This window comes from Pinus tabuliformis, chromosome 5_1 (assembly GCF_031772625.1).
Source record: "Pinus tabuliformis cultivar Carrire ecotype Pingquan chromosome 5_1, CPIR1, whole genome shotgun sequence".
NCBI lineage: Eukaryota > Viridiplantae > Streptophyta > Pinopsida > Pinales > Pinaceae > Pinus > Pinus tabuliformis.
In genome coordinates this window covers 904,515,846-904,542,994 of record NC_142305.1, presented here as the reverse complement: position 1 = coordinate 904,542,994, position 27,149 = coordinate 904,515,846, and the positions used below count along the sequence as shown (strand labels likewise).

Below are 27,149 nucleotides of genomic sequence, written 5' to 3'. Positions count from 1 at the left end.
TAAAAGCATTCAAAATCATCAGTAGAATAAATCCCAAAAATAAGAAATCTCCAAACAGTGGCAGACATAAACGGCACAGATGATTTATTAGAACTTTTCCTGCTCGCCAAATACAATAGTAGTTTTGGAGAGAATGTTTCAAATGATTCTCACATAAAAGAAAATTCAACAGGCTCGCTTCAGTTAAGTAGTTTCCAAAAAGTGAAGCACCCAGGCAAAATCCAACTTGAACAAATTTTGTATAAAAATGCTCAACTCGTACACATGGCTGGCACCTTTCTTCCCCTGTATTACAATATTTTAGCCAGCAGAATATTTTATCGATTATACATATCAAGAAAACAAAATTTGTCCAAGCGAAAAGCCAGCCAAATAGATTAATTCAAGAGGCTTACAGAACTGTAGCCATTTTAACATCAGAAAATTGTAGTCCAAACCATGGCATCATAAGTAGTCCAAACCGTGGCATCATAAGCATGCTAAATGAAAACTATTACACATCATCTAATACATATTACAGACACAAACGGCCAGGTTATTAACCTCTATAGTCATGGTTTAGCTTCCGACGAAACTTCAAGTATCAACGAAACATACATAAATACTCATGAAGATGATTTCAGGCAGATTGGGTCATGGCGACACAGTTTAAAACTTTCTTCTCCAACTCCGGTTGATTGAGTCCAACAAGCTTGTCAATCTGTTTCCCATCTTTTATGAAAATGAAGGTCGGCATTGCTCGAACGTCCCATTCTGCACTCACCTCCTGCAAAAGCGTGTATTTATAAGAATTCGCAATATAAGAAAGAATGCAGGAGCAATGCTCCCAATTAAGATCAGATACGCATTTCTCAGAACAAAGAAAGAATGTGATTAAGATTCCTCTGTCATGTGGATACAGGGATACCAAATTTTTTTGAAATATATGTTTGCTTAGTGTGGGCTTGCATGGACACATACACATAATAAAACTTTATAGAACTTGACCATGAATATATATTTTTTTTTCAATTTTAAAGGTGATAGCAAAGTTAAACACCAAATTAGTATGTGAGACTTATGTTTATGGGACAAGGGACCCACCTCCACTGTGCGATATCACTGCTAAAATCTACAAAGACATACATACTCTACTCCTTTTGGATTTAAACCTAAGAAGAAATGCATGCTCTTAACCATTAGACACGCTAATAAGTTTAACCTCTAACAAACAAGACATGTATCTTATTAATATTACAAAGCGAAGAGCCCCAAGGGATAGCTCAATTGGTTTAGTTTCCGTTGCTAAGCACCTTGCCAATTGGGAGGTCACGGGGTCAAATCTCCTCGACGTCCTTGGGGTTAGACCCACCCAGACAAGCCAGCGGGTAGATCCCTTCGGGTGGATCTGCCCAGATTATTACCCACGTCCACTCAGTGACCGTGAACCACAGTTGAAAAATATTACAAAGCGAATTGAAGAATATTATTATAGATATAATATTATCATTTGCTTTTATATATATATATATATATAATACATTTATTTGTTATTGGCAATATTGGAGAAAATATCATAATATATTGGGAAACTTAAAAAAAATACAAAAATAATCTCTTTTTTCTATTTTTTTAACTTCTAAAATAACATCAACATCAAACAAACACATTGCTACATAAATATGAAAATAAAATTGATGTATAAGATGTCGAGGGATACATCAAATATCAATATTGAAATATGGTATTTGTCCTGAGTCATAAGCTCTATAGAATGATACAAAATCATATGTCTGAAAGATTTGTCTCACAACATCCTCAACAATATTATCAGAACTTGACCAAAAGATTGGTCAACCAAAAAATATATAAGATATTCAAATTTTGAAAAGAACATATAATTCATGTGCATCCACATGAATCCAAATTATAATACACAAATATGTATAATTCTCATTTATATGGCATGTAAGGGTGCATATAACCAAAATATCACCCGAGTGCAATCGATTTTGAATCAAAATAGATCGATGTATAAGATGTCAAGTGATACATCAAATATCAATATTGAAATATGGTATTTGTCCCGAGTCATAAGCTCTATAGAATGATACAAAATCATATGTCTGAAAGATTTGTCTCACAACATCCTCAACAATATTATCAGAACTTGGACCAAAAGATTGGTCAACCAAAAAATATATAAAATATTCAAATTTTGAAAAGAACCTATAATTCATGTGCATCCACATGAATCCAAATTATAATACACAAATATGTAAAATTCTCATTTATATGGCACGTAAGGGTGCATATAACCAAAATATCACCGAGTGCAATCGATTTTGAATCAAAATAGATCAATGTATAAGATGTCAAGTGATACATCAAATATCAATATTGAAATATGGTATTTGTCCCGAGTCATAAGCTCTATAGAATGATACAAAATCATGTCTGAAAGATTTGTCTCACAACATCCTCAACAATATTATCAGAACTTGACCAAAAGATTGGTCAACCAAAAAATATATAAAATATTCAAATTTTGAAAAAAAACATATAATTCATGTGCATCCACATAAATCCAAATTATAATACACAAATATGTAAAATTCTCATTTATATGGCACGCAAGGGTGCATATAACCAAAATATCACCGAGTGCAATCGATTTTGAATCAAAATAGATCAATAGAGAGGCTCTAAATGGCCCCCTGAATCCAAAGAAAACCATGCTACAACAAATAGCTACATCAAAATCACTGCATTGGGATCATTTTCATCAAGATCACCCTCTAAGCATTAAAATAAGATAGAAAAAAACTTAATATCTTAGTTAATGATCTTGCTTAAGTGTACGTTTTTATCAAGTTCATGATAGGGAAGTTCACAATCAATACCACCAACATCAAGGTACAAATAGGGCTTGGTGATCTTGATTAAACGTTAGTTCCATACCCTCCTATATCACAGAATCCAATCCCCAATCTTGAAAACTATTAAGTCTGATGAATTTTGAATGGGATCTAAAATTCTACTTCTTCCATATGAAATCCAATGAGATTGAAATCACTCTCAAACATCCTAAAACAATTAATGGTAATTTTAAAAACTTAAGTTAAAAGATGAAAATGAACGATAAAAGAAGAATGTCAATTTTCAACCCAATGAGATTGAAATCACTCTCAAACATCCTAAAACAATTAATGGTAATGTTAAAAATTTAAGTTAAATGATGAAAATGAATGATAAAGAACAGTCACTTTTAAGCTGAAAATCAAAGGGGAATGTCACTTTTACTTTAAGAATTTAATATTACCATTAGCTACTAGAGTATGTATCTCATAAGATGAATCATGGAAAATGAGAGGATTATTAAGAGATGTACCCAAGCATGGGGGCTTTGTGCCAAATATGTCATTAGGGCATTAGAAGGAAATAAAAAATGCAAGGTGATTCTAAGGAATTGCGTTTGTTTAAGAGACCCCCTAGGCAACAAATCTTTGACAAGCCTCAATTCACAAACTCCTTTTGTCACTCCAACTCATGTGAAGGAGAAAGGAACTTTTGTTGCTCGGAGCATTTTGAAGAAATGGGAGGCAATCAAACCCCATATCCACTCGATGACAAGTCCTTATGGTGATCTCTTATTATGTTTCATGAAGGAAAAGTCCTGGTCAAGTATGCATGATTCCCCACCTTGAGATATTTTTGAAGAGGCATCAACACTATTAAGGACAAATATTTGATGCTTAAACTCAAGATTGAATGCCTTGGCCATAATTGAAAGCCAAATTTCAATTGGCCAACCTAGACAAACTAGTTTCCTATCAAATCAATGAAACTACCTCCTACTCCCTACTCCCAAAGCTAGGCTTGCAATCTCCCAAAGCACGATGGACGCATTGGAAATAGCACAAGGCTAAGGCCCTTACGAAGTACAAGCCTACATATGGTTGCAGGTGGCTCTAACATAAGCTTATTCCCGATGGTAGGTACAATAAGATTTAGCAACACAAATCTAAGCAAACAACTAGCTCTTTGGATTGTGTAGCATCCAAAAGCCTTTATTGACCAAAAATTCCTTGTCTATTAATCCCTCATTCTTAGGGGAGTGGCTCTCGGAAGTAACTCGATTCACCTTGGCATCCCTCAAAATAAGTGTCCATTATGTGATAGACCCAAAAACCATAAACACCTTTTCAAGAATTATGTTTAGGTCAAGTCCGCTTGGGATTGAATCATTAACTTCAATGGTAGTGTCCTCTCCTAGTAAGCCTATTTCTTAAGAGAAACACATGCCTAGGTTGTTGAGTTTCATGCAAGATGAAAGTTAATCCCGATTTGAAGTCCTTTTTCTCATTTGTAATAAATGGAATTACACCATGTTTAATAAGGAAAAAACCTATTGAAAACAGTTTTAGAATGGAAACTCTCTAACTTGTGCAAATATGTATAGGAAAATTAATATCTAGGTCTATACATTGAGCTTAATGTCTATACCAACTTCTAGCGTGTTGAGGGTTGTTCCTTTAACAATGAGCAAGAAGTTTCCGCCAAACTCTCCAACCCACTATGTCATTCCAAGCAATCCTAAAGTTCTTATGGAAGCCAACAACACAAAGTTGGTGGTATGTTCATGAGAGAAGAGAACGTAATGATAGTCATCCCCTCTACCATATCACTAGAATGTAAGTCCTTGCAACTAAGCCTTACAATTTTTGAGACAAAGATACCTCCCGTGGAACTTTAGAAATGTAATAATGGTTGAGAATCCACCATCCCAAATCTGAAGCCAACCAATGATGGTTAGGGCCCACCCTCAGGCACATTAACAACACCCCTCACTTGAAAGGCCTTATTTGATCAACTACATGACTTACGAGTATTGATACCTATGTTTTTGGTTTTGTGCAACAAAAGGCTAGATTTTGCTGTTATTTTTGGCATTGTGCCACCTAGATTGTTTTTAGCACATTATTGTATGGCAAGGTGGCAATATTGCTCTTGGTAGTGCTTTTGGGTGATTTTGATAGCAAAGCTTACCTAGCTTTGACTTAGCTTTGACTTAGATTGTGATGGTTGCTATGTAGGACATTTTTTTTTACATAAAATGCCCGATATGTACATTTATTTTTTATATTGATTGTCAAAGGAAAAATGTTATTCATAACAAAAGTATGAATTTTCAATTTAAAATTAAATAAGTTTGAGACTTGGTATGTATATATGAGGTGTCAAGTGAGAAAGTGAAAAAAAGATCATTTCAATTGTGATATGTACATGTACCCCCAACTATATTTTGAATCTCTTTCTTTAATGTAAGTTCCACGATCCATTTTATTTTCCTTATTCTTCTATGGTTTCATGTTTCCAATTTGATTGCACTACAAAATGTTGAAAATGTCAATATTAACTGAAATTATAAGGGCTTTGGTCTAGTGCATTTTTTGCAGCATTGAAAAGTGTGAGAATTTAGTTTTACAAATGTAGCTACCTAGCCATCCATTGTGATCCAAATCTTGTAGCAGTCTACAAGGCAATTCCATAGAGGATAGGTCCTAATCAAATATAACATGTAGGCCCTAATCAAATATATCAGGTGGGTCCCTGTGGGATAGTATATTGATTTTGGGTTATTGGAAGCATACCCAATGAAAAACTTGAAAAGGGCAACACATCAAACACACCACTTTGTATATAAGAAAACTACACCACCTTTATGTCATTGGAATGAGTAACCATCGAACATGAAATTTTCACTATTTATTTGTGTTACCAAGGTACCCACCCCAGAGCCATGGTGTGTGAACCGAAAGCAAGTTTCTATCTCCCATCCTAAACTAGAACCAAAACGTCCACAAGTGTACCCAAAATCCCCAACCACCAATGTTTGGTCGAGTACTTCACAAGAAATAGATAGGTACAACCCCTTAAATCCAATACCTAAAACCCCATTAGGGTTCTCCACATGTTCTTCCAGGCATGACTTCCACTTGAAAAATGTTTTCTTAAAGTAAAAAAAGCCCAAAAATGAAAGGAATGGTGGGCCCCTCCTCCAAAACCCTAATCCCTCACATGTCGAACACTCTCATGCTCTCAAAATACAAAAACCACCCCTCATTTTTGTTAGAAAATGTAACTAGGTTCAGTCTTCATAATGGTCTTTGTACCTATATCACTGTAGAAGAAAAATAATTATTATAATTATTATTATTATTATTATTATTTTCTTAGATAAGCATGTTCTTCATAGTTCTAGGTTTTCTTGAGTCAAAGAGTTAATGTCCTATTTGGACTTATTGTAAATAAAAAGGAAAAAAATAAATATGTAATTTGGGTCAAAAACTCCCCTAGAGTCCAAGTCGACCTACTTGTCAAGTCGGCTCAGCGCCAAAGGACATGTCTATTCACACCCCTCTGGTTAGTATAAATAAAGGATGATTTGAACTCATTTGCACAGAGAAATCACTTGATTGGCTTTGAAATCTCGCAAAAGGAGGGTCAAAGCCTAAAATAGAAGAAGGCTTACTAGAAGTTTTCTCTCATCATATCTCTTGTTGAAGATTAGTTGTTGGTCTCTTGTTGATGGATTTGTTGTGAAAAATGAGGGTTTGACTTAGCATCTAGAGGGTTGGAATTTTTTGTGGTCATGGATCTTGGATATCTCACTTTGATCTGATTCTATAAGAAGAGAATTTTTTTGGGTTTTCCCACTGGAGGGGTTTCGCCCTGGCTTGGAGCCTATATCTTGTGTTTTTTTGTCTTTCGTGATCTTCATGTTTGATATTATGGTAATTACTTGATGAAAGAAGGAAAACATAATAATAAAAATGTCAACGAACTCACAAGTAATTATCATGTAAAGAGAAATCTAATTTAACTAGTAAGCCTCCCGATTTCTCAACATGGTATCAGAGCAAGGTTTGAAACTGGAGGATTGAATATTATAATTTTCGGCATTTGGTTTGAAGTTTGATGCATCTTTGAAGAATCTCATAATTCTAAAGAAGTTCATATACTCCCTGTGACGTGGTTTGTATATGTTCATGGGCTTGCATTACTGTGATATGCTTGATTCATAAAGATTGAGGCTCGATCCTTGAAGTTCACATACATATTTCTGCGAACTGTCTCGCATGACTTTACACTTTGGTAACTTTACATTGGATTAGTGAAATTATCGATGGCTTGCTCTTACAGTGGCTCGTTATTTCCACAGTGACTCACATTTGAGATTCGCATTTTGGCTTATATACATCATATGGCTCGACAATACACTTTATGGATCTAATGCTCAAACAATCGCATCTATATCTGAGATGGTTCAATTATGAGGTTCGTTGTAAGCACATGTTCGCATCATTCATTATTCTGAGAATTGTATGTAATCACTCTATGAATAAAACATGCGAAGACTTGTAGCCAGAGTTAAATAATACTCTGTTGTAACCCTAGACTGTGATCCAAAGAGATTCGCTAAAATTTATGATGCAAGAGGTTTGCAGTGACATAGTATCAAATAGGCCGCATTTCTTTGAAACTTTGAGACTCACATTTCGACAGAATGACCCATCTTGTGGCTCGATCTATATATCCATGTCTTGTATTTGTAGTTCGCATTCTCTGTGAAATCTCATGTCTCTGGTGTAGCATTAGTATTTGAGTGACAAACATCACTCTATCCATGGTTCGCTTATGTTGTAGCTCGCTTCAGATTACAAGACACGCATTTCAATTGAATAGGTCATACTTAACGTTGAGGCATCACTTAATCATACTCATACTATGGTACGAATTATATATTATTTCTAAGGATCGTATTATGAATCTCACATAACAGTGATCGCATGGCTCGTTTATATTGCAATAATCACATATCATTGCAATACTCAATGGCTCATAATAGTGGTTTGACATTACATATATGGATTGCATCAATGGCACACAATGACAGTGGTATAGATCGCATTCATTACATAGTGGCATGACTTCAATTAGATCAAAGGCATCGAAATTATTCAAAGACTTGTATGTTGACTTGGCATATCTACACAGTGAACAACTATGCACAATGGCATCAAACAACATTAATATTAGTATATAAAAATTGTTATGAAAGAATCTATGACAGGGACTCGCATATGGCTCGTTGCCTTGTCCATGTGATTCGTTGGGGCACATTCTAAAAAAGGGCTCATTGACAAATCCTTGTGATCGCATGTAGTCTTAAGGTATGCATACTATATGGCTTTCTCTATACTACAAAGGCTTGGACTCTTCATCTTTGTGCTGGCAGACAATGACATATGGCACAGTGATCCTGATGTGTTTTATGACAACAAGCAGTAACCATAGTATGATAGTGTTAATATTCCAGAACTCTGTGATATATGGAAAAGAAAATTGTGACAATGGTAGAAAGAATTATAATGGACAGTCTACACAATCTCTAAAGGAATTCCCATGACTAGAAGCATCAATGTAACAAGCATGAACCTGTGATAATGATACTCGAAAGAAGCTCATCTTGTTGTGACCAGAATCAAAGTACAAAAGACATAATACTACGAGTTTGTTACAACACTTAGTTTCAAAGAATTCTTTTATGTACAATATCTCTTTGCAACAAGATATTAGAAGTATGAGAAGCAGTGACCTTGTCTATGAAGCCAACCTATCTGAAATCCTAAAGATCGGGTTCACCACTAGTTATGGACAAAATATGGACAGAATTAAATAAGACGTCCCAATGTATTTGAAAATCCGCTTAATAGAATTTCTGAGATTGAAGCAACTCTGTTGAAAAGTGTTGACACTTGAAGGACCAGATCTACAGATAAAGTTGCAGAGGTATATATAATTATGTGCATTTTATGTGGGTCAAGATTTTATAGGGTTTTGCAGTTGTTCCTTTGCATCTTGAGAATCTAGGGTTTGTGGGTGAAGTCTTAAAAATTCTTGATAGTTTTTCCAAACCCTAGTTCAAATTGAATTAACCCTAGGAGCAAAAACATTAACGCTAACTAATTGTTCCCTCTAAAGGTATCCATAGCTTTTGGGAAATGATATCTAGGTTTGCAAGCTGAATGTTCTTTAAAAATATCTCAAAACCATAGCATAATAGAGTTTTAAGAGAAAGACTCTGGGATATAAAACTCTAGAAAAAGTTGGGATAAGATAAAACCTAGGGCTTGAAGTCAAAACCATAGGGCTAATCTTTCTGCTAAAAGTAAAAACCCTAATAAGGGTTAGATCAAGGTATTTCTAGGGTTTGTAAATAGAACCGTAGAAGTACACTGTTGAGAAATCACGAAAACCCTAGATTGACAAAATTGACATCATGCTCTTTTTCTTTGTATATTTTGCTTGGTTGCACTTGCTAATGATTACAGGCAAATAATGAAGGCTATCAAAAAGGTGGAAGCAAGATGAGAAGGATGGAAGAACAAACTAAAGCAAGATTTGTGCTTGATGATGACTCCTTGATAATGACAAGCATGATGGAAAGAAGGAGCTACGAGAACCCTGATGATATTGAAGCTTCCAATCGATGAGCATATTATGAAACACACTGATGATTGAAAGTTGAAGCCAAACCTTGTTGCAACATGAAGATAGAACATGCAAAAGAATGTTGACTTCAGAGGGAGCAAGTAGCAAAATTTGACATGACACTCTGACTAGAGGATATTATAATTTGGCAACTCTGATATTGATAATCTTGGGATATGACTTGGCTCCCTAGTAGGACATATCATTATAGCATGTGAAGAGGCTAGAAGGAAAGTTTGCTTAATGATGTTGTACCTACAGCTGCGTGGTTTGATCATGGAACACATGAATTGTGTGGACAGCAATTTTTATGCCTTAGATGAGCATGAGAGCAAAATTGATATTGGAAAGTTGATATGTCGTATGAGTCAAAACTACAACATGTGTCAATAGCTGTGAGGAAGCTCGACTCCTTGAAGATGACAGATGAACCAATTGATAACAATGTTATATGATGATTGACAAGATCCAGGAAGCTCAAAATTTGATATGATGTGATATTGTTAGGACCTGAGAAAACCTATCATGAACGTGAGAGAATTCAAAAGGTCGAGACTCAAGTATGATATAATGAGGAACTCTGCAGCTACAACTACATATCCACGGAAGAACTAGTAGTTGATGTATTGATGATATATGAGACGAAGGATTTTGATGATGTCTCACCGATTGCGAGAGAGTAAGAAATCCCATCCATGTTTGAGTATGGACCCCCTCCCTGGTTGAGAGGGAGTGATGGTGGACACCATATTATCCATATGTGTCATGCAATGGGCCAGGACTAACCCTCGTACGTCTAGTGTATCACACTGGGAGGGAGAATTGATAAGCATCTGGGATTGGTACTCCTTGAGGATTGGGAATCCAAGGTAGCAAGTAGTCATGAAGACTGACACTCTTTGAGGATCTGACAAGGTATCTAAGATAAGAGTGGTCAAAGAGGACCGATATTCTTTGAGGATTGGGAATCCAAGATAAGAAAAGTCCTGGAAGGACATAACTTGTGAACATCTAGATGGGGTATGTGCCTTGAAAGGTTGAGATGTCCATATGTATGCCTCCCGGCATTGTGCTTTAATCTTGTGGCGAGTTAGAGCTTCTTATTCAAAAGGCTTTGAAATGTTGTAATTTGATAATGTTGGTTATGATGTTGATGCTTAAAGTTAGCTTATCAATCTGACTCTTCTTATGAGAATATTTCAATTTGAGAAGTATCCTTATCGGTTATGGAATTATGAATACCTCCCTAATTAAGAGGGAGTGTTAGAAAATGTAACTATGTGCGGTCTTCCTAAGGGTCATTGTACCTATATCATTGTATATTTTATGTAAATGAAGAAAAAGAATTATTATTATTATTATTATTTTGTTAGATAAGCATGCTCTTCATGCCTCTGGGCTTTCTTGAGTCAAAGAGTCAAAGTCTTATATGGACATGTTGTCGCTCAAACTAGCAGGGGATCCTAGAGGGGCACTCGCTAGGTCAAGAGCAACAATGAAGCTAAAGTCCATTGTCACCACAACTATAGCTTCCTACTCTTTACAGGCTTTCACCGATGATGAGGAGACCCGATATATAGAGAATCACTTACAAAGGATAGATCAACTAAGATGGGTGTGAAGTGATCTCGGGGACCCTTTCCTAGGGAAGGGTCAAGAATGGGACTTGCTTGCTTCTTAAGCAAGGTACAAGGCTTCCAGCAGAAGGGGATGAGGATTTAAGGGCTAGGTTTAAGGAGTGTGATTTGTAAAGGAGCTTCCAAAACCCTAAAATCCTTGTTGCACTTGGTTTCCCAAGTGGTTCTTTAAGAGTTGATTTTTCAAAGGTATGGGGCAACACATGACGAAGTGCCGCGGGTTAGGTCAAGCAAAAGGAGCTTAGCAACCAATGATAGGTTTGACCTAAACAAGGAGGAGAAGGGGACCAAAGAATTGATTTTCAATTGAAGATGCAAAATGATCCCTATGGGGAACTAGCCTAGGGAAACTTAGGGCAAAAACCAAACTCAAGGCTACGGCTTGGGGTATCTCACAACCCTGTTGTTGAAATTTCCTCAAATTTGGAGAAGGCCTAGGAGACACACCAGCGCAATAGAGGCCAAGAAATCGAATTTTTATTATGGGTGGTTTGTCAGGAAAGTGATGCCCTAGGAGCCCTAATGTGGCTAGAACTAGAATAAAGAAGGAGAGGTGAAGAAAAATGTTTCTTTGAGTGATCACCTTATGGTAGACTAGTGCCTAATCCTTTGGGGAGATTGGAGTCAAGAAGAATATGAAGATAGACTTCGTTTCTAGGTCAAGGAGGCTCTAAGATCAACTTCGCTTGTCATTTAGGGCAAAGGAGAGTGACCTTAAAAGCTTTTATACTTTGTTTGCAAGGTGAAGTGGCTTGTCAAGATAAATTTGACCATAGAATTATCCCTAGGAGAATTCGTTCAACATACATGGCCCATACATAGAGATATGCTATGTAGAAACATAATTCCACAATATCGCAGTAAATGCATGCAGCAACTAGCCCTAGTATAGTGAAAATCACATTATCAGTGCATGTGACAAAGAAAAAGAATAATTACATTAAATTTGCACTTACATGTAAGATAATATATCCAACCACTAATAGACCTGCCAATCATAAAGTTCCAAGATAAGAAAAGACAATCCATACATCAAAATTCATCCATGCTCCAAAATTTTGCCACCGAGAAGGAAGAGCCAAAATCTCAAGAGAGATAGAAGTCCAAACCAAGTGATGATGAGAAATGAACTCCCGTCATTTGTATTTATACACCTATGAGGAATTCGATTTAACTATTTGAGCCTACAATAGCCCCTAAAATAAAAATAACGTGCAAACAACTAACTTTTGGTTACAAGCCCACCAAACTAGCTCATAAACAAAATAACAAGCCTCTCAAGAGGTTGAATGATCAATAATACATGTCGTTGGGCTCTCTAAGAAGCCTGATGAAGTCCAGAAGTGCCATAATGATGAATAAGACTTCAAAAAATGATGGACAAGTGGTTGGCCACTTGTTCTCCACACTGTAAACCTGTGATGCTCCCAATAGATGTGAGGGCACACAAGTGACCTCATGGGTCTCCAAGTAGGTTGAAGATGCCTATAGACCATTTATAACAGCTCAGATGATGGTGTAAGTGATGTCACATCAGCATACAAGTCCTAGGTCATCTTCCAAGTGTATGGTACAACTGTGGTGTCACCTAGGCAAAGGTGAACCAAGTGCATAACCAGGTGCATCTTCCTCATCCAATAGGTGAATCTCGAGCAATCTTTGCACATATTTGGGATCCATGGAGTGCTGTCTACTGTTGTGGAGGCCCATAGCTCTCAACACACACCCTACATGTGCCAATGCAGACCTATGGAGGGTTAGGACCCCGTATAGGGAGACCAAACCCAAGATGGAGACCACCTACAATCCTGCATAATATCCAATGTGTCCCCTAGCCTTCCAATACAACAAGTCATCAAGGAAATCGAGTAAAAGAGCTTACAAACCATGGACAACAAGTGGGGACTTCATAATGGCATGCCCTTCCATAATGGGCTTTGGCATGTGCTAATGTCTCCAAGCTCCAAATGGGGTTAACCAAGTATCCTATTAAGTGGTTTCTACTTCTAAAGGGGATAGTATGTCCAGACTCCAAGGCACATCCTTTAATGGGTGGTGGCATGTGATAAAGAGATGAATGGAATAGGGAATGAATGGGGTAGTCATGGGTCATATGTTGGGATACAAGGGTAGCTAATACAAGGGAAGCCCACACTTGGGTATATAATGTATAGGAGGGAGCAATCGTGGTACATGAGGTGCCCCGACCTTGATTTTTCCACCCTTCTTTATATGCCTTTTGCCTTTTATGATTTTTCTTTAATTAATTGCTCGGGGCTCAAGGGGTAAGAGCATGATGTGTGAGATATAGCAATGGATACCCCCTTTAAGGTAGGGCGGTTCATTGCCCACCAAAGGTTGGGACAATCATGGGTTCTTGAATAATAAAGGAGGCTCATCTAGGGTCTGTAGGAACCAGGGTGATGGCCATGGTGATAGGGTAGACCTCATGTATTGGCTTTTGCCCACGTGCTAAATGTGTTTGTCCCGACTATCTTTTGCATTTTGTGGTACATTTTCCTGTTGATTGTGGTCAATTATGCTTTTACTTTTATTCTCAATTGCATCAACCTCCGGGGCATCATTCTTGGCCTAACCCAAGGTGTGGGCAAGGGGGAGGTGAAAGTCGACCCTATGTGGACCCAAGTGGGAGAAATGATGAAAGGGTTATACTGAGTGGAAGGGGAGTAATATATATGGATGAGGGAGCGAGATCACACAACCAATATCGGGGTTTCCCATGTAATACCATCCATAAAGCCCAAGGGTCAATAAAAGAGAACCCACGAGAGGCCCACCTTCACACATACGATCATGGCAAATGGGTGAGGGACCACATGTCTGGCTCAGGGGGCGAAGATATGGCACAACGAGCTAGTTGGTGGCTGCAAGGGGCTGCTGGCTACCTACTGAGGACCATCTTGGAGAAAAAAATTCTCCTAGGAATATCACCCACAAAATGGTGGGTAACAAGACCTATTGTAAAGAAAAAGGAAAAATATTTTTTAAATATGTAATTTGGTTCAAAAACCCCTCTAGATGCCAAGTCGGCTCAACCCCAAAGAACATGTCTATTTGCACCCCTCTGGACAGTATAAATAAAGGATGATTTGAGCTTATTTGCACACACACAAATTCGCTTGATTGGTTCTAAAATATCGCAGAAGGAGGGCCAAAGCCTGAAATAGAAGAAAGGTTTGTGGAAGTTGTCTCTCATTATATCTCTTGTTGAAGATTAGTTGTTGGTCTCTTGCTAATGGATTTGTTGTGAAGGAGCATTTGACTTGGCATCTAAAGGGTTGGAATTTTTTGTGGTCATGGGTCTTGGATATCTCACTTTAATCTGATTCTATAAGAAGATAATATTTCTAGGTTTTCCCCTTGGAGGGTATTCGCCCTGGCTTGGAGCCTATATCGTGTGTTCTTTTGTCTTTTGTGATCTTCATGTTTTATATTGTCTTAATTGCTTGATGAAAAAAGGAAAACATAATAATAAAAAAGCCAACGAACTCACGAGTAATTATCATGTAAAGAGAAATCTAATTTAACTTGTAAGCCTCCCGATTTCTCAACAATTTTGACCATTTCAATTTCCATATTGAACGCATTTCGGTGTCTTTTGTTATTGCAAATTTGTGGATGGCAATAGATAGTGAAGTGGTGAAGTGAATAGTTGCCTTTAGTGATCAAATATTCCATTGCAATAGAATTTTCTCAGTATTTTAAGCAATTTTCAATGTCGAAATTACATTTCCATATTTCTCTTCTTTTTACTTCAGACCTTTTAATGTCAGTTACAAATGAAATGATAAATGATCAATTCTATTGATTTTTGTGTAGCATCGGGAATTATTCCTGCATGACTAAAGGGTCTTCAAGTCGCCCTAGATGCATTATGTAACTTTTTATTTTACTAAGAAAAGTCTGCCTAGGAAAAAGTCAAGCCAGCCAAACAGTGAAGGGTTGTCACACTCCTTTGACGTGTATAAATAAGATGATGTGACGTCCCATTTGAACACCAACCAAGAGCAAGTCTTCCTCTGTCTTCATCATCTACTATTCTTTCTGGAGGACGCACGTGTGAAGGAAAGCCATGTTTGACAAGCGTTGACTAGGCCAAATTTGACTAGCAATCTAACCAGTCGCACATGTGAACAAGGGACCAAAAGTTTGACTGTAGGAAGGTCGCACATGCAAGTTAACCACAAGGATTTGACTATAAGTCTACTGACCATTGACCACAGGGCCGAAGTTGGCTAAGTTGAGTTAACCGCAGAGTTTGACTATTTGGCCAATGTTGACTAAGCTGGTTTGACTAGTTTTGACTAGTGTTATCTTGTTGTTGTTTGACCAAGTTTCATTGGTATTTGACTTGGATTATTGGCACAAATTTCTAAACAAATTGTTGATTTCTAAACCTTGTTGGAGAATAATTTCTCCTAAGAAAAGTTATTGGGTTTTCTCCAAGGTTGGGTTTCCCGGGGTAAAATTATTGTCTTTGTCGTGCACGGTTGTCTTTCTATGATCTTTATTGTTTCTGCTGCATTTAGTGTTGAGTTTTTTTAGTATAATTATTCAATGATAGTTGTGGCATAAAATATTGTTTAAAAATTATTAGGAAGTAATTATTTGGTAGAAAATTCTATTCTACTGTACTTGTCAACGAATTCCAACATGGTATCAGAGCTTTGTTAAAAGATTTGCCATTGAAGTCGACCTAAGAGAGAGTATTCAACAGCTTGATTGGATTTTAGATCTCTTGTCAAAATGGTGCCAAGTCTCAGAGTAGAATACAAGTTGGATGATGCCACCAATTTCAGATCTTAGAAGACCAAGATCTCCTTGTCTTGGAAGGAAACGAACTTTGGGATCATGTAAAGGAAGTCATTCCAGAGCTAGAAGGAGCTGAGGAGAAAGCCAAGCATAAGAAGAATGAAGCCAGTGCTAAAAGAATCTTGATAGATCCCATAAAGGACCACGCAATTCCACATGTCATTGAGTTGAATACTACCAAAGAGGTGTATGATGCTTAATTGTTGGGATTGTATGAGAGTAGCAACACTAGCAGGAAACTAACCTTGAGTCATCAACTCCATAGTGTCATGATGACTAGATCAGATTTTGTTGTCTCTTATATTATGAGTCTCTCAATTGATAAATGAAATTAGAGCCATTGGAGATAAAATTGATGATGCAAAGCTTGTTAAAGTGACACTCAATGGATTTCCTTACTCATGAGATCCATTTAATCAGGGAATTTGTGCACAAGAGAAGTTATCCCAATTTGATAAGTTATGGACTCATTGTGCCCAAGACGAGGCCATATTGTTGTCCAAGAACAGCGTACAGAGTGCTTAGGATGAAGAAACTGGCGCCCTTGCAGCTCATCCAAGGAAAGAAAAAGGAAGAAGAAATTTTGGAAAGTTTGAAGAGAAGAATACAAGTAGAAAATCAGCTCTTGTTCAGGATCAGAAGAAGGACATGTCAAAGATCAAGGGCTTCAATTGTCATGATTTTAGTCCCTATGCCTCCTAGTGTCCTCAAAAGAAAAGGAAGGGAAAGTAGTGTGCATCAGCGATCGAAGTTGATGATGACGGTAAGCATCCACCATAGAAGAAATTGAAGGAATATTTCTTTGTCTTTGCTCTTTCAAACACTATTACCGATAGTAGTAATATCTGGTTGGTGGACAGTGGTGCTTGTAGGCAAATGACAGGTTTCCATGATTCTCTCGCTAACTTGACAGAGAGAGATTCAGCGTTGCAGGTGGAACTTGGAGATAATGCCAAGTATGTAATAAAAGGAGTTGGGACAACATCATTTCAACGAGAGTCTGAAGATTATCTTCACATGAGAGATGTTTTCTTTGTACCAGGATTGAAGAACCTACTCTCCATCTCAACGTTGGAGGATAGAAGTTATCGAGTTGCATTTGTAGATGATCGGGTTCTTGTATAGCCTAAGGGCTCAAGCATGGACTCAGGAGGAGTGATTGGTGTTTGAGAGGGAGGACTGTACATATTGTTAGGATGTCCAACCCAAGCATTGGTACATGACAGTATCAGTTTATGTGAGTCTCATTTAGAGATTGATAGTGGGGATCAGGAGGCTCCGAAGGATGTAGGCACAGGTCCCTCCATTCCAGTGGATTATTCTTCAGATTATAAAGAGGAAACAATATAACCAATAAAGTCAATGGATCTACGTAGAGATATTGTCATGACCAAAAAGAGGGCAGCATGGCTTCATGACACTTTGTAGGGTGCAGAAGTGCATGCAGCACCATGTGGTACCTTCAAGGTGAGTAGACAACCATAGAGGTACTCGAGCTATATTTCATCGATGAGCCACATCATTGATTCTGGGCCTTCTAGTTATGAGGAGGCAGCATGCCAACAGGTTTGGAGGGATGCCATGATGTAGGAGTATCAGTGCATCATGAAGAATGATGTGTGGGAGATAGTTATGAGACCAAAGGGGAAGTCAGTGGTGACTTCCTAGTGGAACTATAACATCAAACATGCAGTAGATGGCAACATCGAGAAATACAAAGCAAGGTTTGTGGTGAGAGGGTTCTCACAAAAAGAGGGAGTGGGCTATGAGAAGACTTTTGCTCCAATCGCCAGGTACACTTCTATCGGGACTAATGTTTCTATTGCTTCAATTATGGGTTGGAAGTTACATCAAATGGATGTAAAGACCACATTCCTCAATGATGTGATCAAGGAGGAGTGTACATAGAGCAACCTCAGGGCTTTGAGGTACATGGGAAGGAGTCCCATGTCTACAGATTGAAGAAGGCTTTGTATGGACTCAAACAAGCACCCAGGGCATGGTATTCCAGGATTAATGGATACTTGATGAGTTTGGGCTTCACCAAGAGAGATGTGGATCCTAACCTTTACTACATGGTTGTTGATGGTGATCCTTTGATCTTGGTGTTGTATGTTGATGATTTGTTCCTTACTAGGGCAGAGAGGCTCATCGTCAGGTGCAAGAGGGAGTTGGCCTCGAAGTTCGAGATGAAGGATCTTTGTTCCTTACTACGGCAGAGAGGCTCATCGTCAGGTGCAAGAGCGAGTTGGCCTCGAAGTTCGAGATGAAGGATCTTGGCTTGATGCATTATTTCTTGGGATTGGAGGTGTGGCAACAAGATCAAATGAAAACCTCGACAGGTGAAGTACATTGTTCAAATTTTGGGGCGATTTGGCATGATAAACTACATGCCCATGGCTACACCTATGAAGACAAATCTGAAGAAGTTGAATGATTCCACTTCAGATTCAGATTTGGTGGATCATGTATAGGCAGTTGACTGGATCCTTGATGTACTCGGTTAACATCAGGCCAGATATTTGCTTTGAAGTGAAAACGATGAGGCAGTATATGGTTGAGCCGAGGCATGTGCATTGGGTTGAAGAGAAGCATGTGTTGAGGTACCTGCATGGTACAATTGGATATGGTTTGAGATACGTCTCAAGTGGGTGAAGTGAGGCTGCAGGGATACACTGATTCGGATTGGGTCAAGAGCGCAAAGGACAGAAATAGCAACTTGGGGTGTTGCTTCAGCGTGGAATCAACTATGATAACCTGGTTTAGCAAGAAGCAAACTTCTGTCGCACTCAGTACTACAGAGGAGGAGTATATCGTAGCCAACGCCACAAGTCAAGTAGTGAGGCTTCGAAAGTTGCTTGCAGGTATATTTGATCAAGAGCTAGAGACGACCTTAATACATTGTGATAATCAAAGTTGTGTTAAGATTTCGGAAAATCCAATATTTCATGATAGGTCAAAGCACATTGAGATCATATATCACTTCATCTGAGACATGGTGCAAAGCTTTTTATGCTTCAGAGACAAGGCTTGGCATGATGCAAAACGTCTCCCTCTCAAAGAGGGAGTGTTGATGTTTGTGCAAGATTGGGCAAACTATTGAAGAATGTAACTAGTGTCGGTCTTCATAATTGTATTTGAGTCATAATGAAATGTATTTGTCAAAAGAAAGAAAAGAAAAATTATTTATTAGCATGGGTTTCATGCTTTATTATTTTATTTCAAGGTCAAAGCCTCAAGTGTAGGCTTCTAGGGTTTAAGTCAAGAGTCTTTGTCCATATCATCATGTAATAGACCCTTCTTGGGCTTTATCTATCAAGAAAGAAATGTATTTTGATGTAAATTGAGTCATTTAGGCCTCCTCCACCAAGTCTGCCTCAGGAAAACAAGTCAACCTATTTGGGAGCCAAACACCAGTATATAAAAACAGCAACTTGACCTCATTTGGAACACAAGACAAGAAAAAAAGAGCGAAATCCCCAAGAAGAAGAAGAAAAACCCAGCGAAGAAGAAGGAGACGTTTGTCAAGCAAGAAGAAGCTAAAATTCTCTCTCTTTTGACTCGCGTGCAAAATTTTGAAGCTGCTGGGGTCTGAAATTTCAGATCTGCAGTAGGGCCACAATTCTAGAAGTTGGGGACTGACATTTTGTGTTGTAGCTGGGTTGAAGCTGGTTGACAAGAAGAGAGTAATTGATGTTTGCATAATTGTCTTGGAAAGTTGGCTTGGTGAAGTGAGGAAGGTCTTTTGGTCTAGCCAAAGGTCTTGGTTTGTCTCAATTTGATTTGAATGTACTAGTGGAAGAGTTTCACTGGGTTTTTCCCCTTCATAGGGGTTTTAGCCCGTCCTGAGTGCCTACTTCTGGTGGTGATCTTCATGCTTTTGATTTGAAGATTGCTTGATGAGAAGATAAAGAAGAACATTAAAAAAGCTAATAAGAATAAAAGAATATCACAAATAATTGTCAATATAAGAAAATATTTCTGCCTTTCTGATTTTCTAACATGGTATCAGAGCTAAGGTAAAAGAAGAGAAAAAGGCAACTTGAAGATCTATTGAAAGAAGAAAGGATCAAAAGAAAGGAGTCAAGATCACAAGAAGGGTAGCATCAACATCTAGAAAATCTATGGCAACTTCAATAAAGACAGAGAAGAAGTTAGAAGGAGCCACCAACTATAGAGCATGGAAGAAGAGGATCGATCTCATCCTTGATAAGCACAAAGTATTGGATTTTGTTCTCGGGAATGTTCAGAAACCAACAAATGATGCAGGAAAAGAAAAGTACAAGGAAATCGACATCTTAGCCATGAATCTAATTGTGGATGGAGTAAAGGACAATCTAATCCCCTACATATCCAACATAGATATTGCACAAGGGATGTATGAAGCTCTCTCCAGAGTCCAAATTATTCACCATCAAGAACATTGGACAAATAGCTAATCTCAAGAATGAACTAAGAACAATGAAGATGACAAAAGATGATACTATATCTTCATATTTTGTGAGGATCTCCCGAATAAGAGATGAGCTCCAAGCCATTGATGAAGCTATACCAGAAAAAGAACTTGTGATTGTTGCACTATTAGGTCTACCAAAATCATGGAGCTCTTTTGCATCAGGTATTAGCAGTTGGAAAGACACACCATCCTTTGAACAAATGTGGAATGCATGCAATCAAGAAGAAGCTCACATCTCTTTAGTAAGTAACAAGAAGGAAGAAGAAGAGGACAACACTTCAAATGCCTACTCTGCTCATCACAAGAAGGGAGTGTACAAGAAGTTTAAAGGACCAAAGAAGAAGGTTGACCTATCCAAAATTGAATGTTACAATTGTCATAAGATGGGGCACTACAAGAACCAATGTCCTGAAAATCCGAGGAACCAGAATAAGAAAAGAGAAAGGGAACATGCAACAATTGTTGATGAAGCTCCACCCAAGAAGAACACTGCGGAAGAATTTGAAGTCAAAAACTTATCCTATTAAGTCTTTCCTTGCATATCCTTCTAGATTATTGTTTTAAGTTTTGTAAAGTTTGTCTTTTATGTTTTCATCTAATACGTCTTGTTAGAAGTTCTTGAATTGTCTTTGATAAGTTGTAGGCATCCCTCAGAAAGATTGGATTAAGAGGGAGCCTTCACCAATTTACCAAAAGATAAGTATATTGTTCTTTGTTTCCTCTTTCATGTTTGATTTCCTCCACACACCTAGATCTATTTGTATTACATACTCATAATCCTTTCTTTGTATTTTCCTTAGAAGGAAAGCTTGCAAGAATACATAAGGATTATGGAGGAAACTTCAAAGAAAGACTTGTATCATAAAAGTAAGCATGTTGCTGAAGAAACTCTACAAGGTTTGTTAAAGAACAACTCAAGGTATGTCTTAGACTACAAGATTTGTTGCAAGATTTTCTTCATACAAAAAGGTATGATCATTTGAAATTTGAAATTTGCTTTATATATTACTAACTCTCTTATGTCTAGGGTTTTGAATAATAAAGATTCTTGTGTGGGCGATTAATCGCTAGATTGAATCTACCTTATCATTCTATCTCTTATCATTTACCTTAGGGTTCACTATAAAACCCTAGCCTTTCAATGCTTAGGGTATGCTAATGATGAAACCCTAATCTTCTTAGGATTTATTGATAAAGTTTAGATCTCTTGTCGAAATCCTACTCTCTTAATGTTTAGGGTTTTGGTAATGTTATGGTAAAACCCTAGCCTTTAGGGTTTGTTGTTAATGTCTAGAGACCCTAGTTTTCCTAGGGTTTATATCTAAACCCTTATAATAGTCAATACAAAACCCTAGAAATGGATCTTTGGGTGGATGATCTTTTGCATAATTGAAACCCTAGCTTGGTCAAAATTGTTGCATATCTATTCTTTTGGAGTTTGTTGTTTTATCCAAGGTTTACAATAAAACCCTAGTAAGTGATTAATATAAGGTAATATTAATGAGACCTTAGATATGAAATGCTAGTATGCTAACTTGATTGTTGATATTCATGATTAATGAAATCTAGGGTCTGTGACAAAAACCCTAGTAGAGTTTGATATGAAATTTTAGGGCATAATATTAAGACCCTAGATGTAAAATGCTTTTGCTATGATTGGATTGCTAACATGATTTAATTGTTGATATCTAAGACTTTAAAAGTCTCGTTGATGGAATCTAGGGTTTGTGACAAAACCCTAGCAAAGTTGTTGAAGTCTAGAATATAAAAGATGTAACCCTTGTTGACTATGAACTTAACTTGGTTTAGGTATTTGATGTCTAAAGCTTGATCGTTTTGATGCTTCCACTGTAATAAACATGATTTTGATAAAGTTGACATCATCTTCTGCATATTTGTATTTGGTTGTACTTGTTGTTGAAAATTTGCGGGTACATAATCTTCAAGACGTTGAAGATGTTCATAATTGAAGATGACTTAAGAATAATGAAAAGCATGATGAAGGAAGGAAGTTGTAAGATTGATTAAGAAATGAAGTTATAAAAGGTAGGAATTTTCTTTGATGTTATAAACAACCTGTAAGAATGAAGTTGTCGATCTCCCTAAGTTGAGAAGGAGCTTGGATGAAAGGAAATGTATATCTCCCAAGTTGAGAGGGAGGGCATATTGTGAAGACCTTGAAGAAAGAATGAAATTAGAGAATGATTAAAGCACTACAAACAATTGATTGGAAAAGCTATAAACAAAATTTAGATGTTCTCAAAATAGTGTTGAGACTAAGATTGGTGCTACTATAGAAGTTATGGAAGAAAGCTTCCGACAAAATGTGTTTGATAAATTTGTTGATTTGGGGTAGCATCGGATGTGCTCTAGCCATGAAATTTGGTGGAGAGGTTGGGGCACACAAGATCTCCAATACCCAGAAAGGGTTTGGGCAGATTCTAAACAGATCAGGAGATATTAAAATAATTAATATTTTTAATGGAGTCCCTAAGTCTAAACTTAGGGAAAATAAAATATTAATTTGTATTAATATGAATCTGTGTTAGAATGGTCCAAAAGACATGGATCAAGCCAGATCTAATCTTAGCCGTTGATTAGGGACTTAATCTCAGCCATTGAGATGTCAACAGAACCGAACCAAAAAAAAAATATAAGAGGAGGCTTGAAGGGCACTTGGAGAACATACTGAGGGAGACTAGAGAATTCAATTTCTGGAGCGGGGTTGCTAAGAAATTGAACGAGTGGTCTAGAGAGCAGCAGTCAGGAGGCAGCAAATACGGAACAGAGAGACAGGAGATCAGCGCAGAAGAGGCAGACGCAGAGCCAAAGGAAGCCACGCAGAGGCAGCAGAGACTGTGCAGAGCCAGAGGAAACCACGCAGAGGCAGCAGAGACTGCAGGAGTAATGTAGAAGCCCAGAGACGCTGCACAGAGCCTCAGTAGGCTGGCACAGAGGGTTTTAGGCTGTAGCAGAGGTCTATAGGGCCTATGCCAGGTTTAGAAAAGTGCTGGAATTTTGTCTATCTGTGGGTAAGCCAGTTTGGCACCCCTGATGTACAAGAAAATTGCTAAATAATAAAATCCTCCCTTGCTACACCGGTTTTCCCACATTGGGTTTTTTCCGGGGACATTAGTCCAAAATAAATGTGTCAATGCATTCATATGTTTGTTTCTGTATTACAATGTGATATCTGCAACAGTATTTATTTTAATGTTTGTTGAAGTAATTTCATGAATAACTTATGATGAAATAAGTAGGAAAATAAATCAGTTGTTGCAGTGATAGAATTTTCACATGGTACCAGAGCAAGTAATCAAGACAGAAAGGGAAAATCAGTTATGGGTCGAGACCATGATGCAAAGGCATCCACCTCAGGGACCCACGCAGAATTTCAGAAGATTACACAAGAGAGAGAGATTTCGATTTCTCTATGTTGGCTTCCAGGTTGGAAGAAGAAGTGGTGTGCATGACTAGTGTTGCATCATCAGAAGTATGGTATATAGACAGTGAAGCCTCATGGCATATGATGGGAATCAGGGAATGTTTCTCAGAATATCGAGAAGAGAAGATGAACTTTCAGATCACCATGGGGAACAAGGCAAAGTGTATTCCAGTAGGAAAGGGTACCATAGTTTTTCAAAAAGAATCGTGAGAGTAGTTACATGCCACAAATGTGATGCATGTGCCAGGATTGGGGATGAACTTACTTTCCGTGTCACAACTACAAGGCAAGGGCTATGACATCTACTTCATCAAGGAAAAGGTATACGTCAAACACCCAAGCTGGAAAAATAAAGTGCATATCGGGATCAAAGTAATCGGTTGTACAGATTACAACTAGAATCTCCAATGGCACTAATAGGCAGTCATGGAGACAAAGACTTGAACAAACTATGGCACAGAAGGATGGTTCACTTGCACCATGGAGCTTTGAGAATTCTCAGGAGCACTGTAACAAGAGTTCCAGATCTAAGTACGGAACGAGATGATGTATGCAGGGGACACGCTCTAAGAAAGTATGCCAAGGCGGCATTTCCTAGGAGCAACCACAGGGCCAAGAGTGTACTAGGATTGATACACTCAGATATCTGCAGGCCTATGTCCGTAAAAGCTCTCAGCGGTGTCGAGTATTTCCTTACCTTCATTGATGACCACTAGAGGAGAAACTTGGATTTATTTTCTGAAAACCAAGGATGAGGTTTTCTATGGATTCAAGGAGTTCAAGGCTCTAGTGGAGAATCTAACAGGTAAGAAAATAAAAGTCTTGCTCTCAGATAATGGTGGAGAATATGTCGATAAGGACTTCACTGATTATTGCGCTAAGGAGGGCATCAGAAGAGAGTGGACAACTCCCTACAATCCGGAGCAGAATGGGTGGCAGAAAGGAAAAACAGGACTATTGTAGAAGCAGCTAGGGCCATGTTGTATGATCAGGATATGCCAAAATTCCTGTGGGAAAAAGCATGCAACACAGTTGTCTACGTTCAGAATAGGACTCCTCATCGAGCATTGGGCAAGATTACTCCAGAGAAAGTCTTCACTGGGAAGACACCTGAAGTCAGTCATTTCAGGATATTTGGGAGTTTGGCATATTGTCGCATACCCGAAGAAAAGAGGAAGAAGCTGGATCAAACTGCAGAAAAGGGGTATCTAGCAGGATATAGCGAGAACACTAAGGCATACAGGATCTATCTTCCAGGGAGCAGGAAGGTAGTAGTACAACGAGATGTAAAGTTCATGGAGGACAGAGCTTTCAGAAGATCTCGCGAAATGCCTTCCAAGGAGCAGTCGAAAGAGGATCCGTTGGTCATGCCTCTTCAACCAATGGAAGTGAAGAATCCTTCCTCAGATCAGGAAGTTTCTCAGGATGAGGAAGAGGAGCGAACAGAAGCACCTATTGGCAAAGGAAGAACCTGCAGGAAACTTCGTCAGATTCTGCGTGATGCAGAGAACTTCATCGGAGAGCCAAGGAACAGAAAAGGGAGCGAAAACAACCAGATAGGTATCAGGCATTAGTAGCTCAAGATGGAGAGCCTACCACTTCAAGAGGCAGCTCAGCGTCAGGTCTGGCAATTGCAATGGTGGAGTATAACTCCATAATGGTAAACGCTGTTTGGGAGGTGGTGTCAAGGCCTCAAGATAGATCTGTCGTAGGTTCAAGATGGATCTACAAGATCAAATATGTTGCGGACGGTAGTATTGAAAAATACAAGGCCAGGTTTGTGGCTAAGGGGTATGCTCAAAAGGAAGGGATTAACTATGAGGAAACCTTCGTCCCGGTAGCCAGGTATACATCTATTAGGACGCGTGATATCTCTTGCAGCCCAGATGGGATGGGAGATCCATCAGATGGATGTAAAATGGCATTCCTGAATGAGGTAATAGAAGAAGAAGTATACATTGAACAACCAGAGGACTTTGAAACTCATGAGAAGAAGTCTCATGTATGCAGACTGAAGAAAGCCTTGTATGGGCTGAAGCAGGCACCAGGGGCGTGGTATGGTCGAATATATGGCTACTTGCAGAAGATGGGGTTTGTCAAGAGTGATGCGGATCCGAATCTCTACTATCTGGTCATAGAGAGCGAGCCACTTATCTTAGTATTATATGTGGATAATCTCTTCCTGACAAGATCATCCAAAACTCATTGAAGACTGCAAGAAGATCTAGCCATAGAGTTCGATATGAAGAATCTGGGATGAATGCACTATTTCCTAGGGTTGGAAGTTTGGCAACAGAAAGGAGAAATCTTCCTTGGTCAAGGAAGTTATGTTACAGAAATCTGAAAAGGTTCGGGATGGGAGACTATAGACCTATGGCTACGCCAATGATCACCAACTGGAAGAAGATTGATGCATCAGAAGACAAAGATGTCAATCCCACCCTATACCGACAGCTCATAGGTGTCCATGATGTATCTAGTCAATACCAAGCCAAATATTTGCTACGCTGTCAACACCCTCAGTCAGTTCATGGTGGAAACAAAGAGGGCTCACTAGCAGCAGTGAGGCACGTTCTCAGGTATTTACAAGGAACAGTTGATTATGGGCTCTTGTACAACAAGGGGAAGGATATCAAGTTGAGTGGATTTACTGATGCAAATTGGGGCAGGAACTAAGTTCAGTGGATCGGAAAGTACCTCTGGTATTGTTTCAAACATTGGATCAGGAATAACCTCCTGATGCAGTAGGAAACAGAAGTTCGTGGCTTTGAGCTCCTCTGAGCAGAATATATGGCGGCAAGCACAACTTCGTGTTGAGCCATATGGCTTAGAAAACTGTTGGTAAACCTATTCAGAAGAAATATGGAGGCGACCAAGATCATGTGTGATAATCAGAGTTGCATCAAAACTCTTTGAGAATCCAGTATTTCATGATAGGTCAAAACATATTGATATCCAGTGTACACTTAGTCAAAGATTGTGTCCAACAAGGAGAGTTGTACAGTTGAGCTACACACCCACAGAGGGGAACAAGTGGCAGATATCCTCACAAGGCCCTTGGAAAGTCAAAACTTGACTACTTCAGCGAAAAGATGGGGATGGTAAAGAACCCCTTTTAGAAGTAAGTGTGTTAGCAGCACAAATGAAGAGGGAGTTGTAGTGCAAATGCAGGGTTGATGGGAGAACTTACCTACAACAGCACAGATGCAGAGGGAGTTGCAGTGCAGATGCAATGTTGGGA

The 27,149-nt window shown here is 38.4% G+C and overlaps 1 protein-coding gene across 3 annotated transcripts in view; it reads right to left on the bottom strand.

The window, feature by feature from the left end:
* Positions 1 to 347: 347 nt before the first annotated feature.
* The window catches only part of LOC149167739 (thioredoxin H4-2-like), a 118,669-nt gene continuing 91,867 nt past the window's right edge, over positions 348 to 27,149 (bottom strand). For all 3 annotated transcript variants that reach the window (XM_089433122.1, XM_089433119.1, XM_089433120.1), the window contains exon 4: positions 348 to 766. In XM_089433122.1, coding sequence (XP_089289248.1) covers positions 620 to 766 — 147 coding nt within the window. In that variant the 3' untranslated portion in view covers positions 348 to 619. The remainder of the gene's footprint in view (positions 767 to 27,149) is intronic.